The following is a 26,279-nucleotide window of genomic DNA, read 5'->3' as shown; positions in this document are numbered from 1 at the left end:
CCTCGTTGTTTGCAGACTGCTCATGATTATTAACTACCAAGTTTATAGTTTTTATTATACTATCTTTTTTTTTTCCCCAGTGACTCTCAGCTGTAGGGTATAGATTTGGGTTTAATGCCTGTGAATCCATTCTAATGTCTACAGTAAAGCTTGAAAGTAAACAAGGACTTAATTCTTGCCTTGCTTCTACTTTGCCAGCACTTGTTGATCAACAAGAGTCAGCCTGGCTGACTTATTCTGCCATGCAACATCTATAGTGCTGTCTCTCAGCAGGAAAAAGCTGTTCCCAGCAGTTTTCCTGAAATTGCAGGAGTGCAGAGGAATGCCTCATCTGTTATCTCCAGTGTGCAGAGCCACCGGAGAATGACAAATAAGTAGGATACACAGCACTATAGCTTCTACATCTTTTCCTAAACTAACGGACAACAACCCTTCTGCAAATGTTCCAAACAAACCCAAAATTTGGTCAGCTACCCCTGAGGAGGTAAGTTCATTTTCTTTCCCTTATGGTATCAATGGGATGTGTCAGCTGCATGTTATATAAGAGCACTGTCTGTTATACTCTAGAGAAAAGTGCTGGAGAATAGTTCCCCAGTTAGGATGCAATTTTTATTTTGCCTATCTATCCGTAAGAGCCCATGGATGGATGCATTGGTTTACATATGGTTGTTTAATATTTTTTCATAGAGGAAAATCATTCTTATATTGGAACAAAAAGTGTGTATCCATCCTGGTTGTTTAACTACATTGATATAGACTAAGTAGCACAACTTTACAGCACAGACTGGTCTGTAGTAAGGGATGGCAATTATGTAATTTTCTAGGCAGATGGTGTACTACAAGCCCCAGTCAGCTGTGGGAAAGTTCTTCCTCTGCTTTACTGTCAGAGGAAATTTCTTGTACATCAAGCACAAAGGAAGCCACAAACTTGGAAGGAATGCTGTAATCTGTGCTAACTGCACAGGTTACAATAGGTGATTGAATTAACTTCTGTTGAGTAAATAATGTGTGTTTCTCTAAATGGAGGAGATGGATCCTGTGAGATGCAGGCTGGACTGAATGAATTTAACAGAATCAAAAAAACAGAATATTGTAGTGGAAAAGTTAAACCAAAAACATTTTACAGGAATTGAATTATACTATAATAAAACTTACTCTCAGAACTCAGAGATTAATGCGACCAGAGAGAGACAAGGAAAGAAATAAAAACCTTTAAAGTTTGAATTGTCTATCGTCCAGAATGAAGCTCTTGGCATACGCTGTGGAGAAAGGGGAAATTGTAATATACAAGTAGCATAGAAACGGGCCACATCGGGCTCCAATGTGCAATTTAGTGTCTTTTTGTAAAAAGCTATCTCCAGTAAGATCGAGACCGTAAGTTTGCTAAAATGCATTAAAAAGAAAAAAGCTGGTAACGCAACTCGGGTCCGCGGCGCTACGAGGGGGGTGGTGGCCATCTAACACAAACTTTAATCGTAAACGCCGAGACGTCAATGCATCTGTTACATTTTTACTCCGCTGCCCTTCACCTCAGCGGGAACACCTGCTGTCTGCTGCGGGGAGGCGAGGGTACCGGGAGGCAGCGGGAACACCGCACAGCCCCCGCCACAGGGCAGCTCCCGCGGACCGGCTCCCCTGCCCCGGGCAGCGGGCGGAGGGGCCGCCGCCGGCTCCGCGCCCGCCCCTCGCCGCCTCGGGCCCCGCGTCGCCGCCGCCCCCCCTCCCGCCGGGCGGCTGCCGGCGCCATTCCCTCGGCCTCCGCTGCGCGGCGGACCGGGCCGGGCCGCGCCGCCGGGCTCCTGCCGCCCCCCGCGCCGCCGCAGCCGGCGGGCTGGCAGCTGGCAGGCTGCTCCCCGCCAGGATGGTTCACCACTCGGGCTCCATCCAGTGCTTTCGGCAGCAGAAAGGTCAGTGCGAACCGCGGCGGTCGCCGGGAGGCCCCGCGCGGCTGCGGGGGCGCGGGGAGGGGGCGGGCGGGTCTGGCCGCGGGGTCCGTGCGGTGTCTCCCGCAGGTTCCAGGTGCATCCCGTGTGCGTGCCCGCCCTCCTGCCCGCGGGTGTCCGCATGCGGGTCCTGCTCTGGAGGCGCAGGGATGCTGTCGGGTGTGTTTGGCTGGGTGTGAAGTCATGAGGCTGCGGCGCAGGGCAGGGAGCCCGGGGGGCGAACCGAGCTCTGCGCGACCCGGCTGCTGGGGGGGACCCGGGGGGCCCTCGGTCCGGCCCTGACCTGACCCCAGCCCGGTCCCCCTTCCCCCGCCCAAGCTTTTCTCCCCGAGACGCGGTGCCGCTTTGGTTCTCGGCTGCTGTACAGGTGATTCTGGAGATGCCCACGCGCGTGATGTGGAAAGGTCGTTCACCCTCTGGAGTTCACTGAACTTCCTCTGTTCCTCCACTGCTGCTGTTCCTAGGTTTGTTTCAGGTTTTAGTCTTCGTATCGTGCTGTTTCCCAAGTAAAAATGTTGAAGAAGGATTTTAGCTGTAATTGTGAGTGGGGCTCCGGTGTTAAAAGTGCCCATACAGCTTCGGTTCAGTCCATGTATTGGGTTGTTTGTTCGTTTGGGTTTTTTAATTGGCAAACAAAAGCTCTTGCTGGTCAGCAAATAAAAAGGGGAATTTGCAGTTGGAATAGCCATCGCTATAAAACCTATATTGTGTTCATGTTACAAAAAAGATAATTCCCTTAATAAGTTTTATTTATTTTTTTCTCGATCCTGGAACCAGTATTTTTACTGTATTTTTTTCTCTCTAATTTTACTTTGGCAGATAAGATACAACAGATAAGATACAACCCAGATTTCTCTCACTTTGTTCTCTTTCAGTCGTTTTAGTTGTTAACAAACTTTTTTTTTTTCTCATAGCATAGTATGCCATGAATTATGATTTGAAATGGTATTCCTTGTACATAAATCATGAGGTCACTTATTGGATTCTGCCTCATTCAAGTTCTTTTCCTTGAATGGTTAGTTGAAAATAAATAATTCAAAGCACTTATTCCATTCTGGTAATCCCATAATAAATTTACTTCCTTGCATTTTTGCATTTTATGCCAGTCTCCTGTGGAGTAATGAGTGGTGCCGTTTCAAATTGTAAGAACTCTAGTTTAGTCAGGCTCAAATTAGTATAAAAAAATCTTTTTTCTGACTGTCAGGTCTGTGTTTATAAAAGCATTAGGTGACTTGGAGCCACAGCATTAATTATTAGTTTTTCATAAGAAACTATGAAAATATGTCTTATACTACAGAAACAATTTGCAAGCTCCAGAATTGCTGTCAAGGCTCTTCAGGAGCAGTGCAGCTGTTCTGTAATGATCTTTGAAAAACCTACCCCAAAACTAACTGTCAAGTGTTCTAGTTCTGTGTTCAAACTCACGATCAATATGCCATGTGATTGATGGAACTGTATGTCTACACTAGTCATAAAACAAGAACCAAGTGGGTTTTGCCATTTACTTTTTGAGGAGACTGTTGTTCTCATCTCCTTATTCCTGATTAAGGTGCGTTGCCACTCATCGGGCTTTGGAAAAGAGAGGATGCTCTTTATGGTTGACCTTGGCTGGGTGCCAGGTGACCACTAAGCTGCTCTGTCACTCCCATTCCCAGTTGGACAGGGGAGAGAGGATAAGATGGAGACCAACTCGTAAGTTGAGATAAAGCAGTTTACTAAAGCAAGAAGGGAAAGTTTGTGCCCGCACAAGCGAAGGTTTATTTCTCTGCTTCCCATTAGCAAGCGATGTCCGGCCACATCCTGGGAAGCCCGGCTTCGGGAGGCGGGGCAGTTGCTCAGTAGGCAAACATTGTAAATAACAAATGCCACCCCTTCCTCCTCATTTCCTTAGCTTTTATATCTGAGCTGATGTCATATGGTATGGAATATCCCTTTGGTTGGTTTAGGTCAGCTGGCCTGGTTGTGTCCCCTCCCAGGATCTTGCCCTCGGTTGGGGAAGGAATGTTGCAGTGCTGATGTTGTGCTCAGCAGTAGCCAAAACACCAGGGTGTTTTCAACACCTTTCTGGCTACCAATGCAAAACACAGCACTGGGAGGGCTGCTGTGGGGAAATGAACTCCATCTCTGCCAGACCCAATAACAGGATTGACTAACATGAGTATCCCAGACTTCTCATATGCAGTGTGATGTGTGCTAAATGCACGTGAGTGGGTTCAGTCTCTGTTTTCCTCAGCCTAAAGCTTTTAGGGATGGGGGAGGACAGCTTGAAATCTTGGGCAAAAGGCTACAGCAAAATTAAGCAAACATAAATCATAATCAAGAATTCATCATCTTATCATGAGGTATTTCAAAAAAGCTGAGTATCTGGTACTCTGAAGTTCACAGGCACTGATCTCGTTGTGTCTTTTTTTTAATTTCCTATTTTTTATTAGTCTTCTATTTAAAATTTATTAGTTCTGTTATTGTAATTTGTTACTGTAGGTGAGATTTTGACTAAATGCATTGTTTGTTTTCTAGCTGCTCACAAAACAGTGCCCTAAATTCCCTTTTTTTTTGCAGAATCAATTGTAATCTTCATGAAATGGCCAACTGCCCATCACAGCTGTGCCATGTATGCTTCACTTGCATTAAGACCAAGGTTCATTTCTTTGGGGGGATTGATTGAAAAGGCATAGTTTTTCTGTGGATTCTTGATCGTATAGGAAAGATACACATCAGCAAATCTCATATTTTCTGAAAGCAAATAGAAAATGATTTTAACCTTTTTAGCAACAGAACCTACCTTTTGTCAGGTAATATAATATTCAAACTCACTTGCTGAAGAGGGGTAATTTTGAAAATGGGAGACAGAATAAACTGGAGAGCGTTTTCTTCCTTACCTACTCTGAGCATTATGTTCTAGCTGAGAAGTTGTGGTTTCAGTACCAAAGCTGTCTTTACAAGGCTTGGAAGAATAAGAAGACCAAGTTCTTCAGTCTCTTGGGTGTCTAAGAATCTTCACCTGGGAGGAGAAAAGGGGGGAGAAAGTGCATTTATATCCCAAGGATTTCTTTCTGTTTAGAGTTTAGGCAGTGTTGTTTTTTTAATTTATCTTTTCCCTCTTGACAGAGTGAGGTGGTGTTCAGAGTAGGAGGCTGCCATTATGCTCCTTTTTGTCTTGCTCTTTGTTCAGATTGTGTATGCAGACTACAACCCTCAGTTTTCAAAAGCTGCAGTAGAGCTCAACACAGTGTTATAAAAAGACACTGAGAGGGTTGAAAAAATGGATCTCATTCTTCTTCACCCCCACAATTCTTGTTCTTCTGCATGTATCCAAAGATATGCCTATTGAAAAGAGCAGTGTCCTAGAGGTAGACTAATCTGTGTCTCTGCTCAGCAGTGTGTTAGATCTGTTGAGCCATCTGTGTAGTATTTTGTGGCTATTTTTAACCTCTGCTTTGGCAGAAACAGCTTTTTCTGAAATTAGTTTCCTCAGTAATATTCTCAGATAAAAAACATATTATTAAATGTATACCTTTATACTTTTTACTCTTTCAAAAGGTGATGCAACCTATGGCCTCTGAGGAATTATGTCAGAGGAAAGGGGAAGAAAGGTTTATTATTTACTGGTTTATTATTTACTAGTTTCTTCCCAACCATCCTTCACAAAAGAAAAATCGTCATCCTCAGAATTTAATATACAGGTTTGCTTAAAACTGCCAAGTAACTGATAGTTATTCATGAAGGAGAAATAAGATAATGTTGCTGAGAACAAAGAATCTCCATAGATAGTTCGTAGCTTAATAATTCCAAGGAAACACAGCTCATTAGGAGTCAAAATCTTTTAAATGTAGGACATAAAATATATGGCAGCCTTACAGTAGATTTTGTGTTTTCTGTAATATGCTTGTTTAATTAGAGGGCTCTACTGAAAAGTTGTATCCTTCAGAAGGAAAGGTAGCCTAATTTGCAAGAGGCTCTTGTAACAGATACTTGATGCTGAGTGGGTTTGAATAAACCTGTGTTTAGGGTGCAGGCCAAGACAATTACAATGCTTAAAATTTTAAACACCTAGGACTTTAGTCCTGATACACAGACTGCAACTTCCTGCATACTTTGCTGGGTGCTTTCATTGACTATTGTTTTTTTAATACCCTCGTCAAAGCTTTTAAATGAAGGAGTTCAATGCTGGGAAAAAGAAAAGATGTCTGTGCCTTAAAATTGAGTTGCTTTTATCTTGGTGTATGAGATTTAGAAACATGGACTGCATATTAAAATCCAGTGGCTAACTTGGGATGCTTCTCATGCTGCCTGGTCAATGAGTCAAGAAGGAGTTCATCAACTCCAGTACCCAATACCTCTTTGAGAGTACTGATTTAGCCTCTCAGGGGGTTTATCTTGAAATAGCTTAAATTGAGACTTCTGAAGAAATCAAGGATCTCCCTAAAAGACATGTTCTAAATCTGAACTCCTGATCTGTGCCAAATATTTTGCTTAATTTTGTATATTAACCACTTGAGACTGTAGTGGGGTTTTGATGGATTGAGGGTTGGCTTGAGAATCTGTAAATAGCTCTGCCTTCGTGTTGTTTCATTAACTGGTTTTGTTAAATCACTTTGGGATACTTTGAGAACTACTGTTATAGGGTAGAGCTTTTTGTTGTGGTTACTTTACTCAAAGATCTTGATGACCTGTATTCTTTATAAAACAACTTGTGAATTGAATTTACATGTCTTGTGAATTTAAATGAGGATTTGTAAAGATCACATTTTTTATATTGCTCCAGAGTTTTCATTATTCAGAATCTGGACTTGTAATTAAGAACTTCATGGAGAATTCTCCAAGGATGTTTGATGCTTCTGTGGCATGAGTGAACCTAGTAAGCTTAATAGTCCAAAGAGACTGCTGAAATTGCTGGAAGATGGAATTCTGTCATACAAACATTTATGAAAGATTGTGACTCTTCACTACTGTTTTCCAGAGCAGAAAGGCCAAGTTTCTATGTCAGTGTGAGTAAAGAAATTTTTTGGGCTCAGTTATTCAATTTTCATGCCAAGGAGCACTGACATATACAGAAAATATCAAAGCCATCCTCATCTTGACTCTGAAAGCTGAGAGCAATGCAGCTATTAATAAAGTCCCTTAAAACAATACCATATTCAAACAGTGTCATTTATAATGCTCTTTCGGGGCACTGAAGAGCAAGGTCCAGTGTCTAACGAGCCTGTGTTTTCTCTTACTTGTGTTGCCTGGTACAACCACTATCTAGAATGCACTTCAGCTTTTTCACTCAGACACCTTTGAAGGACCCATATGTCTTTTTATTCTGTATTACATTGTTGTGGGTTGTAACTTCCGTAAAATATAGAGATTTTTTTAAAATAATTAAATGCAATGTATTAAACCTTATATTATGCAGGTGCATGAGTGCTGTAGAAATAAGTCAGATATAATTTCTTTTTTTTTTTCCCCACTGAATATTTTAAATGAGAAAGCTAAGGATATCAGAAAATTTTGGTGTGTTACATAACTGTTATCTGACTACAGACGAAACACTGTGGTAGGATGTCTGGGCATTTGCTTCTTACATTCTGGTTTAAGTATAGCTTGATATAGTAGCATCTGTGGGAAAACTTTGTACCTATTCCAAAGCTTTTCAAAAGACACCTGTTAAAATAGGCAACCCTTGCCATCAATCATTTGCTTTAGAACTCTCACCATTTATACTTCATTGAGTATCACTGTAAAATTGCAAGTTTGTGATCTGCTTTCGTATTTTGGTTGGTTTATTCTGCTTTTCTTAGATTTTTGAAATTTGCTAAATGAGTACGATAAATGAAGCAACTCTGGCAGTTTAAATTGTGTTGAATATTTGTAATAGTAGTTTCAATATATCAGCTTTTGTTGGAAAGTGTTGCAACAAAATCAGCAGTAGTCAACATATTTTATGATTAAGGGTATTTTACAGTTCCAACAGCCATGAGAAATTGAAGCATCATTTTAGGTAATAGTACCAAGAGCCCTGCACTACAGTTAACACAGGTGGCTAGGGAGTAACTGGAAAAGTAATGATGCCTTTTGTTGTTGTTTATTTTCCACTGAAGAGTGAGGAAAAATATAGCCATTTGTATTTTAGACATACTGTGATAGCAGAAGGTGGCTGTGCTAAATTCCCAAGTTTGCTGAGCAACATGAAGATCTCTTGTTTTCTGCTTCGGCCTGTCTGAGCTGAAGAGAGTGTCCGTGTTGTCTTGAGTCAGACATGCAGTGGGGTTTGCAGAAAGCATCATACATGGGGTTACCCGGGTTACAAATCTTAAATTCTCTTTTACCAAACGTTCCTTCAGTTCTGTATATCCTACAGCATGTGTTACAGTGGATTATTTATTGGAGGCAGGTGTAACTCAAAACCAAGCTACAGTGTACAGCAATATGTTTTAACAACTCTGAGCCTCAATGAATGCAAATTCATCACTGTTTTCTCAGAAAGAGACTCTGAGTCTGCCTCAGTTTGGGTTATCATCTGGCTTGTGAGGGCTTGAAGCCAGTGCAGTTACTTAAGGAGGAAATTGTTCATTTGTCTGACTGGTGAGGTCACAGTTTAATTCACAATATATCTGACTATTTAAATGAGGTTTTGGAGAAATTGATATCTTAGTTATCCTTTTGTATAATGTCTAATATACAAACATCAGGCAAATAGCAACGTTTATGATGTAACTGTTTGATCTGTTTAAAGGAAGAGTCTTTTTGAGGGGAAAAAATCATGAAAGCATGCTGAATTAGATTTCATCTGTAACTCAGGAAAAGGAAGTGTAGTTTGAATAGTACCTGCAGAAATCCTTTCTGAACAGCAGATTGCCACTGTTCATACGGTTTTTGCTGATTTCTTTAATAACAACACAGGGTTTTTGCTGATTTCTTTAATAACAACACAGGACGGAAACATACATGTTTTTTCTTGCTTCCTGGCCCTTATTCTCACTGGATTTCTGTGTAGCAGCCTAGCTCAAGAAGGATGCACAAACAAAGGGATTTAGAGCTCTCTCAAAATTTAGAGCCGTTGAAAAATTCATAAGAACATCACAGTTACACAAGAGTTATAGTCTCGTATGCTCCAGATAGCTCCTGCGACGCTGGCAAGCTCTGGAATTAGAATATGTTTGAAATGTCATATTCTGTTCTCTGCTTGTCTGATTCAGTACAATTATTCTTGCTCAAGAATTTCCTTACTCCTTACAGTTTGTTTAGCAGCTTCACCAATAGTATGTTTTTAAAAGCCAGGAGGTCTGATGTGTATAGTATTTGCATTCTCTTATTTTTCTGCTTCATTAAACCGAAGGAGTCAGTGCTTTTAATGAATTATTTTCCCGAACCATTAATCATTTTGGTTTTGTGGGAGGAGGAAGTTCCTTTTTATTTTTGGGCTATTTTGCGTTCATCCTTCAGCTTCCTTTTCTATGTGGTTGCTTTAAAAGTAACTTAATATAGAAGGAGAAAGTAGCAGCAGAAAAAGCAAAGGGGGTCAAACAGTGAAAATGCTGGGAGAAGGAGGCAATCCTAAGAACTTCCAGAATTTTTGAATGAGTTGAGAGATTACAGGGAGGAATTTTTAAAACGCACGCACAAAAAGTTAAAAAATATAGATAGGTGAGTATTGATGAAGAGATACAGAAATGGTCAGTGGGTGGGTAGGTAGAGAGATAAAACAATACCAGGCAGTGAAAGCAGACCAAGCACACTGGACAGACCTCTCTGTGTAAGCAGCGCTCCTTAGCTGGGCAGGCTGAAGTAGGACTGCACACCGGGGATTTGCACATATCACACCAGAACACATAAAGCCACGTCAGCTGCACCAGCTTCAGCACTGAGGATCGATTTCAAAGTCACTTGCTAAAAGAAAGGGGACGAAGTAACGCAGACAAAGTTCTAGTTTTGAAGAAGGTGATACTGTGGGTGTATGTACCTGAGTGCAAAATCTGTATGGTTGAGTACTCTGCAGAGGCTGTATCCTTCAGCTGATGTATTCAAGAAAATGCAAGATCTGTGCATTACCATTTCCTCTCATATCAAATAGTTCTGGTTTGGTATTGGCATCATATGCGAAACTGAAACATGGCCAAAAGCGTTGCTGGATTTGAATAGTCTCAGTGAAGAGGACTGAAGGCCCAAATTCCTCTAATGTGGAAAACTTGAGTTTTGTTGATGCATTTCAAGGTAGATATGAGATATACATATTTATATTTAAAAACCTTGCTTTTGATATATATTAAGCATTCGATTAAAATTTGTATATGTCTGAATGCTGATCTTTTCCTGAGAAAAAAATTTATTTAGTTGAAATTCCACTGAGCACTGTCACACCTGAGGGTCCTTGAATTGCTCACAATCCAACGTGTATAAATATTTTTCAAAGATATGGGTGAACGCTCTGTCTGGGTTTTTTAATAGTGCTTGACTATCTAACAGCAATTGCTAAAAGTTATGCCCCTGATGATGTTTGCAAGGTTTTGGAATTCAATGCACTCCAGTACTTTAAAAAGTTAACCCTAAGTACCTAAAGCATTTTTTAAAACAAGTCTTATGTTCACCAGAAAATAAAATTATTTCTTAAAACATGAATTTAGACCTGAATAGCTTCTCCTGGTTCCATCTTTTATAGATAAGTTTGTTATGTGGTTATGGCTAAACACAGAGTTTGCCCTGAATTTTGACTGGGGCAAGCTGCAAGCTTCAGAACAAGATATCTAGTCTCCTGAGTGCCACTGGTAGATAGTGTGTGTGTATCATTAAAAAACTGCAAACTAAAGAAGATGTAAAAGCCATGGAACCCTGTCAGCAGCTTTCTGCAGCACATCACAGGCTGGGGAATCCCTGCCTAGAGATACAGGAGACATCCTGGGATGCAGAGTTAGAAGAGCATCTTAGCACTGTACAACACTTGTTAGGGGAGGAACAACATCATGGAAAGAGAAATAAAGGTGCTTTAGGATCATCATTTTGCTCTCACTACAAACAATTTTTGTAATATGTGAAAGCAAGGATTTTTCAGATAACGTGTTTTTATTATAGGCAGGTGCTGTTGTCTATTCAGCAACCACCAATGCATTGCTCTCACTATTGTGAAGTGCCTTGGTGTATAGAGTTCCATAAACAAGGAGGGGAAAGATTTTCAGAAGCATAAATACTCTGGAGGAATAAATGAATAATAAAAAGATGCTTCACGATGTTGCTGTTAATAATTCACACTTTTAGGAAACGCAGGACTTTGAAGTTGCTGTTTCAGAAATCCAGCATCTAAATAAAAGGGAAAAACAGAGTGGAAAACCAGACTGTCATAAGACAGTAGTTATTGGTAGCAGTTATCACTTCTGCTGGCCTTCCTGAAGTGTGGTTGGACTCCCAAGATTTTCATGGTGGTTGTTTTGGTAATTATGTTGAGTGTAGTTGAACTTAAATAAAACTTTGCCATAAAGATCTAAGGGGTGTTGTCTGCACAGAAGCTGCACGTCCCTCACTGGTAACAGTGGGATTTCAGTGGATGTACCGGAGACTCTGACTGGATTTGCTTTTATGGGGTTTAGCTGTGAATAAGAAATGGTGCTCCCTGTATCTCATTAGCAAATATAAGTAGTGGATGAAGAGGAATTAGTAAGATTACATTAGTCACACTCCAAAATGAGGAGGAGAACAGGCTAACAAGGTGAGGAAAATACTTCAAATTTTTATCCTGATTTTTATCTTCCGAACTGTCAGAGGTTTGTCCACATCTGAGGCTTGAAACAAATACCTTTTAGGATATTACTCTGTTCTTTTGTACTGTAGGAATGGAGCATCTCCAGCTTTCTATTATTTTATAATTTAGGAAATCTCAAACATGAGATTGACTTGTATTTGATCTGAGGAATAAACAAAATGTTTTGAAATTTGCATTCATAAGTGTTTGTACTTTAATGGAAAGGTTTTCTTCAGAGAGAAAAATGATTCTTCAGATCCTGATGACAAGGCTTTAGGTCTGGTTGTCAGTCTGACTGGACTGTTTTTCGCCTTGGTTGGAGCTTGTAACTTTATGTCCAATTGTGGCATGTCGGTTCTGGAGTGAGTTATCTGAGGGGCCTACTAATACCAACATCTAATTCATATATAATCTATTAGAAATTATTAATACTTATGACTATCGGTATTTGCTGTCAGACTTTTGTGCCTAGGCATAAGGAATCCAAATTTCTTGCAAGCCTAGAATGGAAACAAGGCAAAGCAAGGTATTAAGAAATCAATTAAGCTGACTAGTTGGCATTTTTACCCCTTTAACAAGTCAAAAAAAAAAAAAAAAAAGAGAGAGAATGTTTTCAAAACAGGTATTCCTTTAATTTAGAAAAGCATTTTTACCAGTGCTAAATTCTGTCTGAGGCTTTCCAATTCCCCTTTCAGCTTTCTGGTGCTTTGTGTAGGAGACTATGCTATTATGAACAGTGTATGACAGGTATCTGTTACTTTGTGCTTCTCGAAGCCCTTTCATGACTTTTGGAGAGAGGGGGAGGGAATGAGAAGGTGGAATTTTTTGTAACTGTCTCTCTCTGTTCAATACCTGAAGCTCTTTCTTCTGCTGCACCCATCTGGGGATCTTTTGCGTGACACTGGGGCCCTGAAATAGCCCGTTACTACGTGGTTATGAGATTTTTAGTTCATTGCCAGCATGCTTGTCAAGCTGCCAAATGTCCATTTATATTTTATATATCCAGTATGTATGTCCAGACTTGAGAGGAAGGAAGCAGCTATCAGTGCAGAGATGCCAGCCTCAAACCACCACTCTTACATTAGTTATGTGAACATTAATACATGGAAAGAAATGATCACACCTGGATTCAAACCATCAGCAGCTTTGTCCAGAGCATTTAATAGATTTCATCAAAAATGTCCTCAAAATGTATATTTTCATGAAGAATACATTTTTGTTAGCCTTTTAGTTTACTTTAGCCTGTTCTAGCTTTATTAGGGTAATTTCATCTTCTTTTTTCCTCTCTTCATTTGAAATTCACTGTTTTCCAGAGGGAAGGGTTGGAGGGGAGAGGGGCAACACTCCATTTTGTTGCTGCTATTATCATTAATTTTTTACTCCCGGTTAGGCGATTCTTTAATGGAGTTTCCACTAGAAACTGGGTATGAATGTGATTTTGGTTATGTGGTTTCTTTCCCATGCTGTTTTCCTCTTTATTTCATGTCTTCATTTTATTGGGTAATGATCTGCCTTTTGTAGACATAAGGTTTTCCTCACTGATTTCATTGAAATGTCATTTTATACTTTGCTAAGTCACTGCAAAATACTTTTTTCTGAGCACTGAATGTAAATACTGGATGAAGATATATTTTATGCTGCACAATAGTTGTTGAGTTACCAATTTTGGGATTTTTTTTTTTTTTAATCCTTGCAAAAACCAGTCAGGTATCAGAGGACAACGTGAATTACTTTTGCAAGCTTTCTGCCAGTAATTCTGAATGTTGCTGTACAGATGAGCTTCTGGATTAAGTGTTCAAAAAAGCAGTTCAGTATATGTTATTAGTAAGACTTCACTCTTTTCTTTATTTTTCCTAAGAGTTGACAGCAGAGCTGCTAGTAAGATTATAACTGCATATGAGTTCCTTGTATTCTAAGAAGTGAACCAAAGTAATACATTTGATGAGAACAACTTCCTCATCTGTCAACAGAACAGTATAGCTTTAGGGTGCTGGTAGCAGATTGCCTGTTATTTTGCCTGCAGATTGTGTGAGTTTTAAAATGACACAGCTCTGATGGTCCAGTTCTCTTCAGATTTGCAAAATATGCTTTTGTTTTTTGTTTTTCACAATAAAGCATAGCTAAGAATCTGACTAGAAGTTACCGCTCACTGCTAATAATAAAAGAAGATTCTGAAGATACTGATAATCTCCCTTTGTCCCTCCTTATTATTTTTTTCCTTTTTTTTTTTTTTTACATTAGCACAATAATCTGGGCATCTTGTAAGTAAACATTCTATCCTACTGCATTATGGAAGCAGATGGAGACTGATGGTCTCAGTTGAAGAGCCTGCACTGAAGAGGGTAAAGGTTTGGGGGGAAGAGAGACTTGAGAGACTGGGAAAGGGGAGAAGATCTAACCCTGCTGGTTATACGCCTCCAGCATGTTGAGGTGTCCTGTACAGGGGTGCCTCAAAACTGGATGCTGTTCAAAGATGTGGCTGCAGGAGGGTCAATTAGAGAGGAATAATCTCTTCCTTTGACTTCCTGGCTTCATACTTATCAAAGTGGCTCAAGAAAGAATCAGCCTTTGCTTCTGCAAGGGCTCACTGCTGACTCCACTGGGAGTCTTTGTGTTGAGAGGTGCAGTGTCAATTGTTGTAGCCAATAGCCATTGCCATGAATTTCTAAATTTAATTGTTTTGTTGGTTTTACCAACAAAATAAGCAGGGAACTGTTCAAAAGAAGCATGCATGGCTCTGTTATTTGGTGTGGATGATTTGGCTTCTGGAGTGGTTAACATAGTCTTGAGAAGCAAAAGCTTGTGAAGTATTTGAATAGGTAATGGATGTGAATAGGTAACAGGTCATGAAACTTTGTTTTCAAGGCTCCAAATACTGAATGCCTTCTAATTTGAAGTCCTGGCTGTAGGTGGAAGCTCTTACAGGCACAGATGACTCAAAGAAGGGCAGGTCACCAACTCTAGATGAGCTGTGCTATTTTAATTTACTTTTAACCCAACACACTGATTGAATTTAGACTAAAAAGCTGCCATCAATGAAATAGCTATAATGAAGTCATATGTCCAACTAATAGCAAAACAAAAAGAGAATAAACCCTCACCCTCCCTAAAGCAGCCTTTCTATTTTTTTTTTAGACTTTTCCATCAGTGTGTCAATTTGACAATCAGAAATAAAACTAGCAGTGATTTCACTACTTAAGAAAGCTTGAGTTCTTAGGGCAAGTGGGCCACCCTCCTGGAGTCAAATATAGAAGTGCACAGAGTTTACAGATAGAGCTTTGCAAAAAGTTGAAGGCAACTGAATGAGCTGAATAGGAGGACTCACACCGAACAAAAGCAGCTGATGAGCCTCAAGAGATGCGAGATATGCATCTGTAACCATTGTCATTTGCCTTGGTGTGCAAACCAGGATGATGTAGGTGTCTTTAGATGCAAGGCAGAATTACATCCTAAAACTTTCCAGCAAGAAATGTGGTTTATGGGTTTTTTTCTTCCCCGTATCTTTTTACTTGCTATGTTCGTTAGGGGTTTTTTAAGTTCATTTTTTTAAAAAATAATAATTTAAAAGCTTTTAAAGCACTGGTAAACCATTCCATTAGTGTCTATGAATCACACCTGGGACTCACATAACTTAAAAAAGTATTAATGACTAAACCAGTAGTTATCCTTTCATTAACTGTGTTTGAAAGAAAAGGAAAACTTTGTATGCTAACTGGTTTTGCAGTTTAATGTTATCACTGACTCTTTTGAATAGGCATAGTTTTACTGGAGTTCTTTTTCAGTCAAATTTTCAGTCAAATTTCACTTTCACTTGACACAATTTTTTTCCATGAATCCAACATTTAATGTATGGAACGACTTTTCAAATCACGTATGTAACATCCATTGTGATTCAGTGAAGGCAGAGAATATTTTACATCTACTTTGAAGTTCCATTTATTAAGCATTAAGAAGTTAATCTGCATTCAAGTTATCTGAGTTCAGTGACCGTTCTGTCCTCCACACTTGATAGAAGACCTCTCAGAAAATTTGAGTTCTTTAAACGTGAGCTTTCTTGGCACTGCTTTGTCCAATCTTGTTTGACAAACTTAAAAGATAGGGTAGTGCAAACAATTTTTCATTCAGCTAATTTTTTTTCCTAGCAAAAAGAGAAACTTTGAAGAAGTTTAAATTTTAGAATAGTAGAAGAGTGAAAGCTCTTTTTTTTTTCCCCCTGAAGTTTTCACTTTAGAGGTTCTTTTCTTTACCTTAAGAATAGAAACAAAGGATTTTTTCAATTTAAATAAAATAATTTTGAGACAAAGCAGACTTGAAATCAGTTGAAGGAATTATGTAATTTTTTTTTTTCAGGCTGATTGCTCTGTACCCCACATGTAACATCTTTACCATTTTGCATAGGCTTATTCTGAATGGCGTTGTCAGGGCTCTAGAATAGTAATCTGCTCTTTTGCAACTGCCTCACTAAAATTTTGTATGAATATTATAGGAAAGCACAGTGCTTTTCATTTGTTTTAAGAAGATAGTCCTGTAAAGGTTTGGTTTTTTTTTTCCTGATAAGATACTGTCATCAGTATCTCTTAGTGGTTCAGTAATTAGTCCAGCAAGAGTGTAATCAAAATGAACTGCTCTAGTGATAAAGTGTTTCTAATGGTAATGTGCAAAGGTTTTCTGTCAGCAAAATGTAATTCCCTTAGTATCTGGGAACAACTTTTGAAATCAAAGGCTGAAAGGCTGTGGAGACAGACAGCTGGAATCACTGCACCAGAAAATGTTTAATCTTTTGGCTTCCCTGCAAATATTGAGTAAGATTAATTTTTTATTTTATCTGAAATTGAATCTAAGCAGTTGGTCAGATGTAGTATTGTGGTATTAATTCAGTATCAGGGTTGAAAATCCATTTGGTGAATTTGATTCATTTGGGAAATTTAGGGTTTCTTTTTATGGTGGAAGTAGAAATGTAGCTCTCATTGAAAGATAGTTTTACTTTTAAAACCACTGGCCAAATTTCCTATAATAAGGCAAAATAATTGCTCCTACATAAAAGGGGGAAAAAAAGAGAAAGAATGGAGTTGTCATTCGGTTTTTTTTTTTCTTTTCTAGAATGTATTCTTATTTCTTTTGCTATTTTACCTGGAGGAGTATAAAAGAATTGTGGGTACAGCTGCAGAGCTTTCAGCTGAAGCCAGGAAAAATGCAGAAGTTTTACAGTATCAAAGGAATGCTTCTTTTGAATTGCTTCATAGGAAGCATTTTATAAGGAGTTAATTTGTGCCTTGTTTTTAGTAATCAAACTCTAAAACGCATTTTTCAGACAGGGAATATATAAAAGTTATTCTCCTTTGTCGCTCCCTTGTATAATAGCATCTTGTTCCTTCTTTGTTTTTTTCACCCCTCTTTCAATGTCAGTTATTTACTATGTTTGGAGAGGTTTGTGTTTGGCACACTGTTAGTACCATCTCAAGGGCAAGAGGATTTTGTTTCCACTAGTTTATAGTATGTTTTTGTTAGAGCAAATAAATAGGAAAAAAAAAAAAAGGGTTTGTTGTTTCACATTTCCTTATGCTTTTCCCAAATGTTATGACTATACTTCAAAATACTAGTTCTGGACAATGTGTGTCAAAATGCAATAAAACTTAAGACAGCTTAAGACTTTTAGTATGTTCATGAGAAGGAGCTGCTTTTTTGTCTGACACTTTCATTATCAGAAACACTACAGTTTCATAAAGATTCACAGATACTCCTTTCCAGTGAAATCCTCTTTCTAGGTTACTTCTAGAATGTAAAATTCCCCATCCCATTTCCATTTCTGTACATCTGCATACCAAGGACAAACCACACCTTAGCTTAACCTGATACCATGGTTATCCTGTCCACATACATACTTTTTTGCTTCCACATTAACTTAGTTGTATTGAAATAATACAGAGATGGCTCACACATAGGGAAGGGTTTAATTTTCTGAAAGCTGAAGCTGTGCATTGCCCCAGTAATGAACCTATATGCCCTGCCTTAACCACACTAGGTAACGTGACTCTTCTATACCTTCCTCTAAGTTTTTTTTTTTATTTTAGAGAAACATTCAGAGTTATTGATGATTATAAAATTTTATTACTGTAGTGTTAAATGATTCATTTTATACCATAAGAAAGTGGGATCATTAGGAATGTCCATCTTCAAATTTTCATGTCACAACCAGAGGGTGACAAATTTCTTCACTGAGACTGTGGTGAAACACTGGAACAGGCTTCCTAGAACAGGCCTATCAGTCTTTAAAAGGCATTTGGACAATGCCCTTCCTCATGTGCTTTAACTTTTGGTCAGTCCTGAAGTGCTCAGACGGTGGTCACACAAGATGATTGTTGTAGGCCCCTTCCAACTGAAATGATTCTATTCTTCCGTTCTGTTCTAATCTAATCTAAATTTGTTTTCTTCTGCTGAGACTAGGGAACTCTTCCCTGCTTGTTTCTCTCTAGCAGTGGCAGGTTTCTGGGTGTCAAAGCTTCTAACATGAACCAAGAAGTGTGATGGTCTTTCATAACGCCCAAGGCATTTCACTTTCTCCCGATGCAGAAGCAGGGGGTGCAAATCAGCTGTCATCTTGAAACTGCTTTTAGTTCACTGGAGTCCTGGACAGCCCCAGAGTTGGACATTCCCACGTGGTACTTCAGAGACCTTGGAAACACAGTAGCTTGTGAGGAGATCCATTTCTGCAGCTGCCTTTCCATTAGTCTTGTGTTGGCCTTCCTTCAGTCCCCCCCAAAGGGCCTTGGAAGGCTTGGAGTCAGTATGGGACAAACTTTGGACCTGACTGAGGCAAAGGCAGCCTGCTGCTTCTCTGGGTGGGAGGACAGGAGAAACAGAAAGGTCAACAGCTATGCCCTTGGAAGCCTAGGTCAGTGTCGTTACAAACGATAAAAAAACTTTCCAGGTATGGAAAAAAAAATAAATAAATTGAAGGCAACTTTGTCATTTTACTGGGAAGACACTTACTTTCCTCCATCTGAAGTGTTCTTCATGGCTCATGAAGTGAAAGGAGGCATCTATAAATATAAATTACTAGAAAATGATTGTCAGGTCATGTAAATCCCAGTTTGTCATTGCTTTGTATGCTGATGCTCAGAAATGCTGTCTTTAGAATTAATATATCAAAAAGAATACTTGAAAAGAGCCTTTGTATATTTTCTCTCTTCTTCTCTCTTTAAGAGAAGAAATTATATACTTTAAGGGTATATTTCTTTCAAGTAGGTTATTGGCCCTGGCAATTTATTTAGAAGTTCTGTTCCTCCTACTTTCTTTATTTTACTCTAATCCATTATTTGTGATGGGAAACAAGATTGCTGAGAAAGAAGAGGCCCTGTGACATAATATTTCTACTTATGCTAATTTCATATTAATGACAGTTCTTCACGTATCTAACTATAAACAATGTGTTATAACCTGTAGAAGAACAAGAGGGGGGTTTTGTGAACCACAAATACCAAGTAAATTTTGCATGAATTCAATTAGTTTTTATATATATATGCGTATATATAAAAATTAATTTCATGCTTCACATAAGGTTTTGTGAATGTATTTCTGACAAAAGATACTTAACTTTAGAAGTGTTCACCCCATTATCTTCAACCAACGTAAAAAATTTTTTTATGGGTGGTGGCAGCAAGAGCTATCAATATTTAGTCTAGCTGGGAACCTAAGCAATATAAATTCAGAGGAGCACTATAAAGTTTTGTCATAGCACTACGTAAAATTTTGGACCCATTTTTGTTGTCTTAGTAAGTTGTGATAGAAAGGCAGATTTTGGCAGTCATTGAGATGTAATGATTTGCCTACATGATGGAATGAAGAAAAGAGTGGATGGTGAGAAGTGATTTGGAATACTGTTAGCAACTGGTCTCACTGTCTTCTTCAGCATGACCCCTTCTTGGGGATAGCTGTCAGGTTGAGAGCACGTCAGCTGTGATGGCTGAAAGAGTACAGATATGAAGTAAAGTTCTTTAGTGGCCACTGTGGTTGCAGACCAGTATTCAGAAAAAAATTCAAACAAAACCAAACAGACCTTAGGCTCACAAAAATCTCCAGCATTGAAGTATCCTTATTTCTGAAGTCCTGATACGGTTGATCAACTACTGTGGGTGATTCACTAGTACCTTGTTATATTTCTTGGCTAGATGAGAGCCTGCTGTTTAATCAGCTTTTTCTGGGTCAGCATTGTTCTTGCACTGTTTGATTTTGGCCCTTAGGCCCACGCACTGTACTGGGTGGTTAGAATGGGCTTTTTAGTCAAGTTTCACTGTTCTGAATTGTGCTTCAGCCAAACTGGATGGTATTCATGTTGAGCTAATGCTGATGAATTTGTAAAATCTTGAAGATGGTGTAAGTTATTTTCCCTTTTACCACAAGAATCCAGACCTTGTGACGTGATCCATCGCTGTATGTATGCCAACAAAATTGTTGGATTGTTTGCTGGAAGCACGTTTTTACTGGATATCTCAGAATAATTCTTCTTTGAGGGTCTGAGCTACAGGGACAGTATTATGTTAAATGAGCATCTTTGCTTATGATAGACTTAGAAATAAGTGATGTAATTATATCTTTAACAAAAGTAGAAAAAATTGAAAAATAAACTCAAGTAGGTATGTGAGAGTCTTTGGGTTGAGTGAAATAAGTTAACTGTAAATTATGATTTTTTGCAATCTCATTAGTGCCAGCTGTTCATACTATTATATTCATTTTTTTTACTTCCTTTAAAATGTTTCATTTTTCCTCCTTTTATGCATCTATATAACCATATATAGACGTGTTTTTCAAATCCTAAAATGGAAGTAAGTAATTTTAAAAAGGTAATTAATTACCTGCAGAAAAGGTTTTCAAAGATTTAACTCTGATTTTGTGTTGGATATGCTTCCTCTGTATTTAACATTATTAATGAATTATTATTATGAAATATTAATTCATAATAATGTTATTAATTCTAATAACATCATCATTAAGAGTGAAAGTGAGGCAACTTTTGCAGTGCTAGTGAAAATATCTTGTAATTGCTGGCATAACTAGAAAAGTTAGATAAGCTTCTAAGCATGTAAGGATTCTTTGCAAATCTGAAATAAAAGCTGCACATTTCAAATGTAAATTAAATTGTGTGTTAAACACGAACCACTGTCTTTTCTTTCAGATAATCTGATCGATTTAACTGAATTTTAAATTATTCAGAGTCATCTTGGTATTTATTAACTCCTGTTCCATTGTGGTTAGAAAGAGTTACAGCTTTATGCTGTGAATATTACAAAGCTATGTATGCATACTTGTTTCATTATAGGAAAGTTTGCTGTTAATGAAATAATTTACACAATATTGTAATACATATTGAAAGTCTTTTAACTTTGAGCATGAGTTGTCCTCTCAAACAGTGTGTGGGACTACATATTATTAAACTGAGGTGCTTGTGTATTGCACGTAGTAGTTACTGTGATAAATGCTAACCTAAAAGTAAGGTTGAAACTTTTTCAGATTGCCTGTCTCCATTTCTAGGTTTGATATTAAACAGCTGTGGGTTAATAAAAGTATTGGCTTATGATTTGAATGGTTTCAAAGGATGTTTCACTTTCAGAATACCTTCCATTAAATTTTATGTAGCTCCATGCAGTGTTTACTGAGAGCTGTTCCTTGAACAGTGCTCAGAAACTACTTTTGGATGTATATTTGAATTTCATATATGTGAATTGTTCTGCTTGTCCTGTACTCAAAAGATGTTCCCCAAAGAAAACTTCTGTCCTTGTGTTAAACATGATTTTTCCCTGCTCTGCCCTATCATCTTCACATTTTGTAATTTAATTTATTCTCTCTTATTGAATATTCTGAGAATTAACCAATATATAACATTATCTGTGATGAATTTTTTTCTTTTAATGCTTGATGACTGTATGAGTGTAGGAAAAAAATAATCCAGCGTATTTCCTCGGGAGTTCGACACGGTGTTTTACATTCCAGCCATTTTGCTGTGTTCTTCTCTTGTTATAAACTAATTCCCTTGGATGTCACAGCAATGTATTCAATTCAAAAATTGTCAAGCAAGGAGAGGAACATAAACATTTGTTTTTAGACTCCAAATTCTTTCTGATGTTAAATGTAATTTCTTAGGCTTTCTAATGTCTTCACGATCCACAGGCTTCAGACCACGAATCCACCTTGATCCTGCACTGTTAAATTCTTTTTTTACAAGATGCTAAGTATGCCAAACTTTGAAAATATTTTGAGGCAAAATTTCGAGTGCTTTCCTGGCCCGCAGTTCGTATATCACTGTGTATTAATAAGATGGCTAAACACAATCTGTGATACTGATTTTTGTGAGATCCTGCAATCTACTTTAAAAATACATCTATGATAAACTTGATGGCATTTGTACCTCCAAGTTAAAAAAAGTAATTGCAAATTCTCCAGGTATTTTAAGTTACTGAGACAGTTCCTTAATTAAACATTATGCTTAATAAGAGAAACTGCACACTTCTTTTAAATGTATACTATGCAGTGCCCGTAACTCTATTTTACATAGTGCAAAATCCATGAAGTTAATATTCTCCAGCCTGTAGCAATTGTGGAAAACATGTTTTATTATATATTTTCAATCCTCCTACCTAAAATAGCTGAGCTTGTGGCAGGAACACATACTTAAAACCAACTTTGCCTCCTCATCCACCATAGTGACTACCACCTGTGGCTTTTAAGATGGTCCTGTAGTTTCTTGCTGTACAGCTTCCTTGCTACCCAGGAAGGGTGGAATTAATTTTTGTGAAAGTTTGTATGACCCGTGGCAAGTGGAAGGCCAGATTCTGATCTTTTCTAAGAAAGAATGTAAAATCTGTGTCTCACTTTTGATACACTTGATAGGCTCAGCAGGATGCTTCATTTGGGGTTACAGTACAGTGGCAGAGAGAAAACCAGTCGTTGTAGCTGTGTGCATGTATGGTGGGGGCGTGTGTTCAACAGAAGGGCATTATCAGGAAAGACCTTTTGTCACTCCTAATTTCTCCTGTGTGTGTGTGTATGTGTTAAGACACGTGTCCTGCGGGATGCACAGTTCTGCAACTTCTCATGAACCTGTTGCAAATTACATCTGCCAAAGGTTGGAGCTGATTGGAGGGATGTTCCAGGTTTTTATGAAAGGAGCTGCAGTGACAAAATAATGGTTACAATGCATTTGCATTTGGGTTTGAAAGAGATAAGAATTATGTTCTGTGTGAGTGTAGTGGTTTGGATCTTGTTTTCCCCCAGAGGCTAAGAAAAAGTGGTAAACCCCAAGGGGTGGAAACCCCTGGAAGTTTTGAAGTTTGGTCCTATGAGTGCTCCTGCAAAATGTAAACATTCCACGAGCTGACCAGAAGAGATGAGTTGTAGTTGGGTTGTTGTTGGAGAGGTGGCCATGTTGTGGAGCCACGAGGAAGGGGCTCAGAGCCCCTCAGGGGGGCTTTGGCCCCCAGCCCCAGCGGGGGGCCTACGGGGACCTGGAACAGCATAAAGCTGGGCTAGGTGCCTGTAGTTATGCCGGGAGATGTTTTTCTCCATGGGCGCAGAGCAGCAGCCGGCACTGACTGGAGAAACGGTGGCAGAGAGCCAGGACAGATAAGAACTGAACCAAGCAGCAGAAACAACATGCAACTGAGTAAGAAAGACACCGAGTTGTCTCGGAGAGTCGAGAAGGAGAGCCAGCAGCTGAGAGACAGAGTTTTTGGGGTAAGGACTGTACCAGACCCCCCAAAACTCCTTTGAGACCCCTCTGGAAAAGAGGGAGATGGACTCCTATTTTGGAGAAGAGTTTTGGACATGCAGCACTGGAGAGAGAGAGGAGCTAAGAAGCTCAAAGGCATCCCGGAGCTGGACCGGGATGGAGAAGGAATGCGGGGGGAGTTGACCTTGCCCCCCCCCCCCCTTTTGCTGCTGACAAGCCTGGCAGCCTGAGACGGAGCACAGGAGCTCTGGTAGAACTCTTGAGGCAAAGGCTTGCAACTGAATGCTGCCCAAGATGTTCTGACTCAGGGGTAAACCCCTGAGGAAAGGGACTGCCACGAAGACCCCTGAGCTTCGTGGTATGACGTGGTGACGCGAGTCTTGTCCCTGCTACGCAGTCCATGGAAGAGGAGACCCCCTCGCTTTGGAGACCGACGGGGGCCAAGGGGGCTTGGATACCCCCCTTGTGAGTGCTGGCAGAAATCCAGCCGCAGCTGCTGCATGCATGAGAAGAGGACAGACCTGCTGCCTTAGAAGATGCTGCTTGGAGACTGGAAGGGATCTGTCCTTCTTTCCCTCCTGGACTTTTATTTGGAGGGGAGAAGAGATCTGATCATTGTAAATGCTATATGTCATGGTAGAGATAGCTGTGATCGTGTGTATAATGTGTTATAATATTTATTTGTACAGTCATTGTAATATATTCCCTTTCCCCCATTCTGAGTCTGACGTGTTTTGTCTGGAAAACCCATCTCACATTAGGTTGGGATGTGGGAGGGGGCTCAGACTAGGGAATTAGGATTTTGGAAAAATCTCAAACCATGACAGTGAGCAATTCTGTAATTTCATAGAGTTATAAAATATTTATTAATATCTTGCAGTAATATTGAAATCTAAGTCAGGTGCAAAGATGAACACAGAAGAGTTGCATAGTTCTGTACATTTTGCTTAATTGTGTTTGTTGAAAGGATATCATTTTCTCTTTAAATCATAGGCTTTGAAAGAGCACTGGTAACTTTTTTTTCAGATTTTAACCTTTAGAGTTTTTAAGTGCTTTAGTAATAATCTCAACTTTTCCCCTGTAATTTAGGAAAATGATAAAATTACAGATTTTTAAAATAGCTCTGTACACCTCCACAGCATTGAGCTGTCTACGTGGGCCTAATGTTCAAGTAGCTGAGTAGAGTTTGGTACAAAGGTTGCTGGAGGAGGCTAAAGAAAGCTATCTTTTCAACAGGCTTTCCATTGTATCTTGCTCCAAGCCTTTGTCACATGCTGTGACATGCACTCTCATCAGTTACCTAAAGTTAACATGGAATTTTATCACAGTTGGTACAAGAAGAAAATCACTTGGTGTGTCACCTACTGCAGTGATCTGCAGGCAAACTCTCAGGTAAACAAGAGTTGCACAGCCATGAACTGCCAACACATGATGAATATTGCTTTCATACATGGCTGTGAGCAACAAAATCGCGTCTCACTTTGTTTCAGTGTGTGCAAACAAACGTGCAAGAAAAAACCCCTGACCTTTCACAGGGGCAAACTGGCAGCTGGGGTTAAGGAGAATCTGTTCTTCCATGTGTCGCAACTTGTCAATGCTTCTGGGCCTCATATCAACATACTGTGTCATACTTGGTCAGCTTTGTCTCTCTGTAACCTCAGATGTGAAGTTGTCCATATCTCTGTCTCATCCGAAGGCATTTAGGAGAGAAATGTATGTAGCTGTGCTTTTAAATAGTGTTACTGAGGTTTGGTTCTGTTATCAGTTGACTTTATGCAACAAATGTGTCAGTTATAAAGCTTCTATTTTAAAAAACTTGGGAGTTAGATTTTCACAGTAAAAAGTAGACCTGCTTAATAAGCAAATTTAAAAATTGTGGTCTTAGAAGGGCTTCTGAAGGGCATGTGAAGATTTAGAACAATCTAAATTTTTATCTTGGTCCAGATGGAGCTACAGTCTATTTGATGGGACATAAACACAGTGTGTTCAGCCATATTTAGCAGGAATATCTGTTCCCTGTTTTTTTCAAAGCAGTTCACACCCAACAAGAGTAGCGTTGCCCATGCTGAATGGAGGATACCAGCACTTAGGTTCAGAAAATCTGAAGTCTTGTCTGGCTGAGGCTCCTTAGGATAACTTGTTTGTGCAGCAAGCATTTTTAGAATTCTTCTGGTATCTTGTGTTTTTCAGTAATGAGATGATTGTGAAAAAAATATCATTTTTAATTAACAACATTATTAATTAGGAGAAATAAATGTTTCAATGAGGTATTTGATCAGCGTAGCCATTAGTAATGCTGGAGGGAGGTTTAGGTTGGATATTAGAGAAAGGTTCTTCCCCCAGAGGGTGGTTGGGCACTGAGCAGGCTCCCCAGGGCAGTGGTCACAGCACCAAGGCTGACAGAGCTCAAGGAGTGTTTGGACGATACCCTTGGGCACAGGGTGTGACTCCTGGGAATGGATGCAGGGCTAAGGGCTGGACTCAATGATCCTTGTGGGACCCTTCCAACTCAGGATATTCTCTGATTCTGAAATAAAGTAACAAAATGCTGCCACAAGGGAAAGAACCCTTCTTTGGTACATGAAATTGTGAAAGGCTGTACAATAGAAGTAAAAATAGTAACTATTGCTGTATTTGGAATGAAGCAGAAATCATGTGTCCACTTACGTGATGTTGTGCAAGGAATAGAAAGGCTTGACTTTTGTAACAAAGGATATTGTCAGAGAGCTGTTAAAATACTTAAAAATCAGCCAGCTTGGAAAATTTAGACTCAGGACTCCAAATTAAACTGATTAATTTGATTATTTTAGACTCTAGGCAGTGGATGCTGATAATTGCATGTTGGCTTTATCTGTGGTCTAAACCGATGGGATGTAAATCATCTCCAGTGTGAAATCTA

The 26,279-nt window shown here is 39.2% G+C and overlaps 1 protein-coding gene across 1 annotated transcript in view; it reads left to right on the top strand.

Moving 5' to 3' along the window:
* The first annotated feature begins 1,826 nt into the window (after positions 1-1,826).
* Positions 1,827-26,279, top strand: part of ANO3 (anoctamin 3) — a 134,849-nt gene continuing 110,396 nt past the window's right edge. Inside the window, exon 1 of the mRNA XM_017826973.1 lies at positions 1,827-1,907. Coding sequence (XP_017682462.1) covers positions 1,862-1,907 — 46 coding nt within the window. The 5' untranslated portion in view covers positions 1,827-1,861. The remainder of the gene's footprint in view (positions 1,908-26,279) is intronic.

This window comes from Lepidothrix coronata, unplaced genomic scaffold (assembly GCF_001604755.1).
Source record: "Lepidothrix coronata isolate B3197 unplaced genomic scaffold, Lepidothrix_coronata-1.0 Scaffold133, whole genome shotgun sequence".
Taxonomy (NCBI): Eukaryota; Metazoa; Chordata; class Aves; order Passeriformes; family Pipridae; genus Lepidothrix; species Lepidothrix coronata.
Note: the sequence above shows the minus strand (reverse complement) of the source record. Positions and strands in the feature narration are given on the sequence as shown.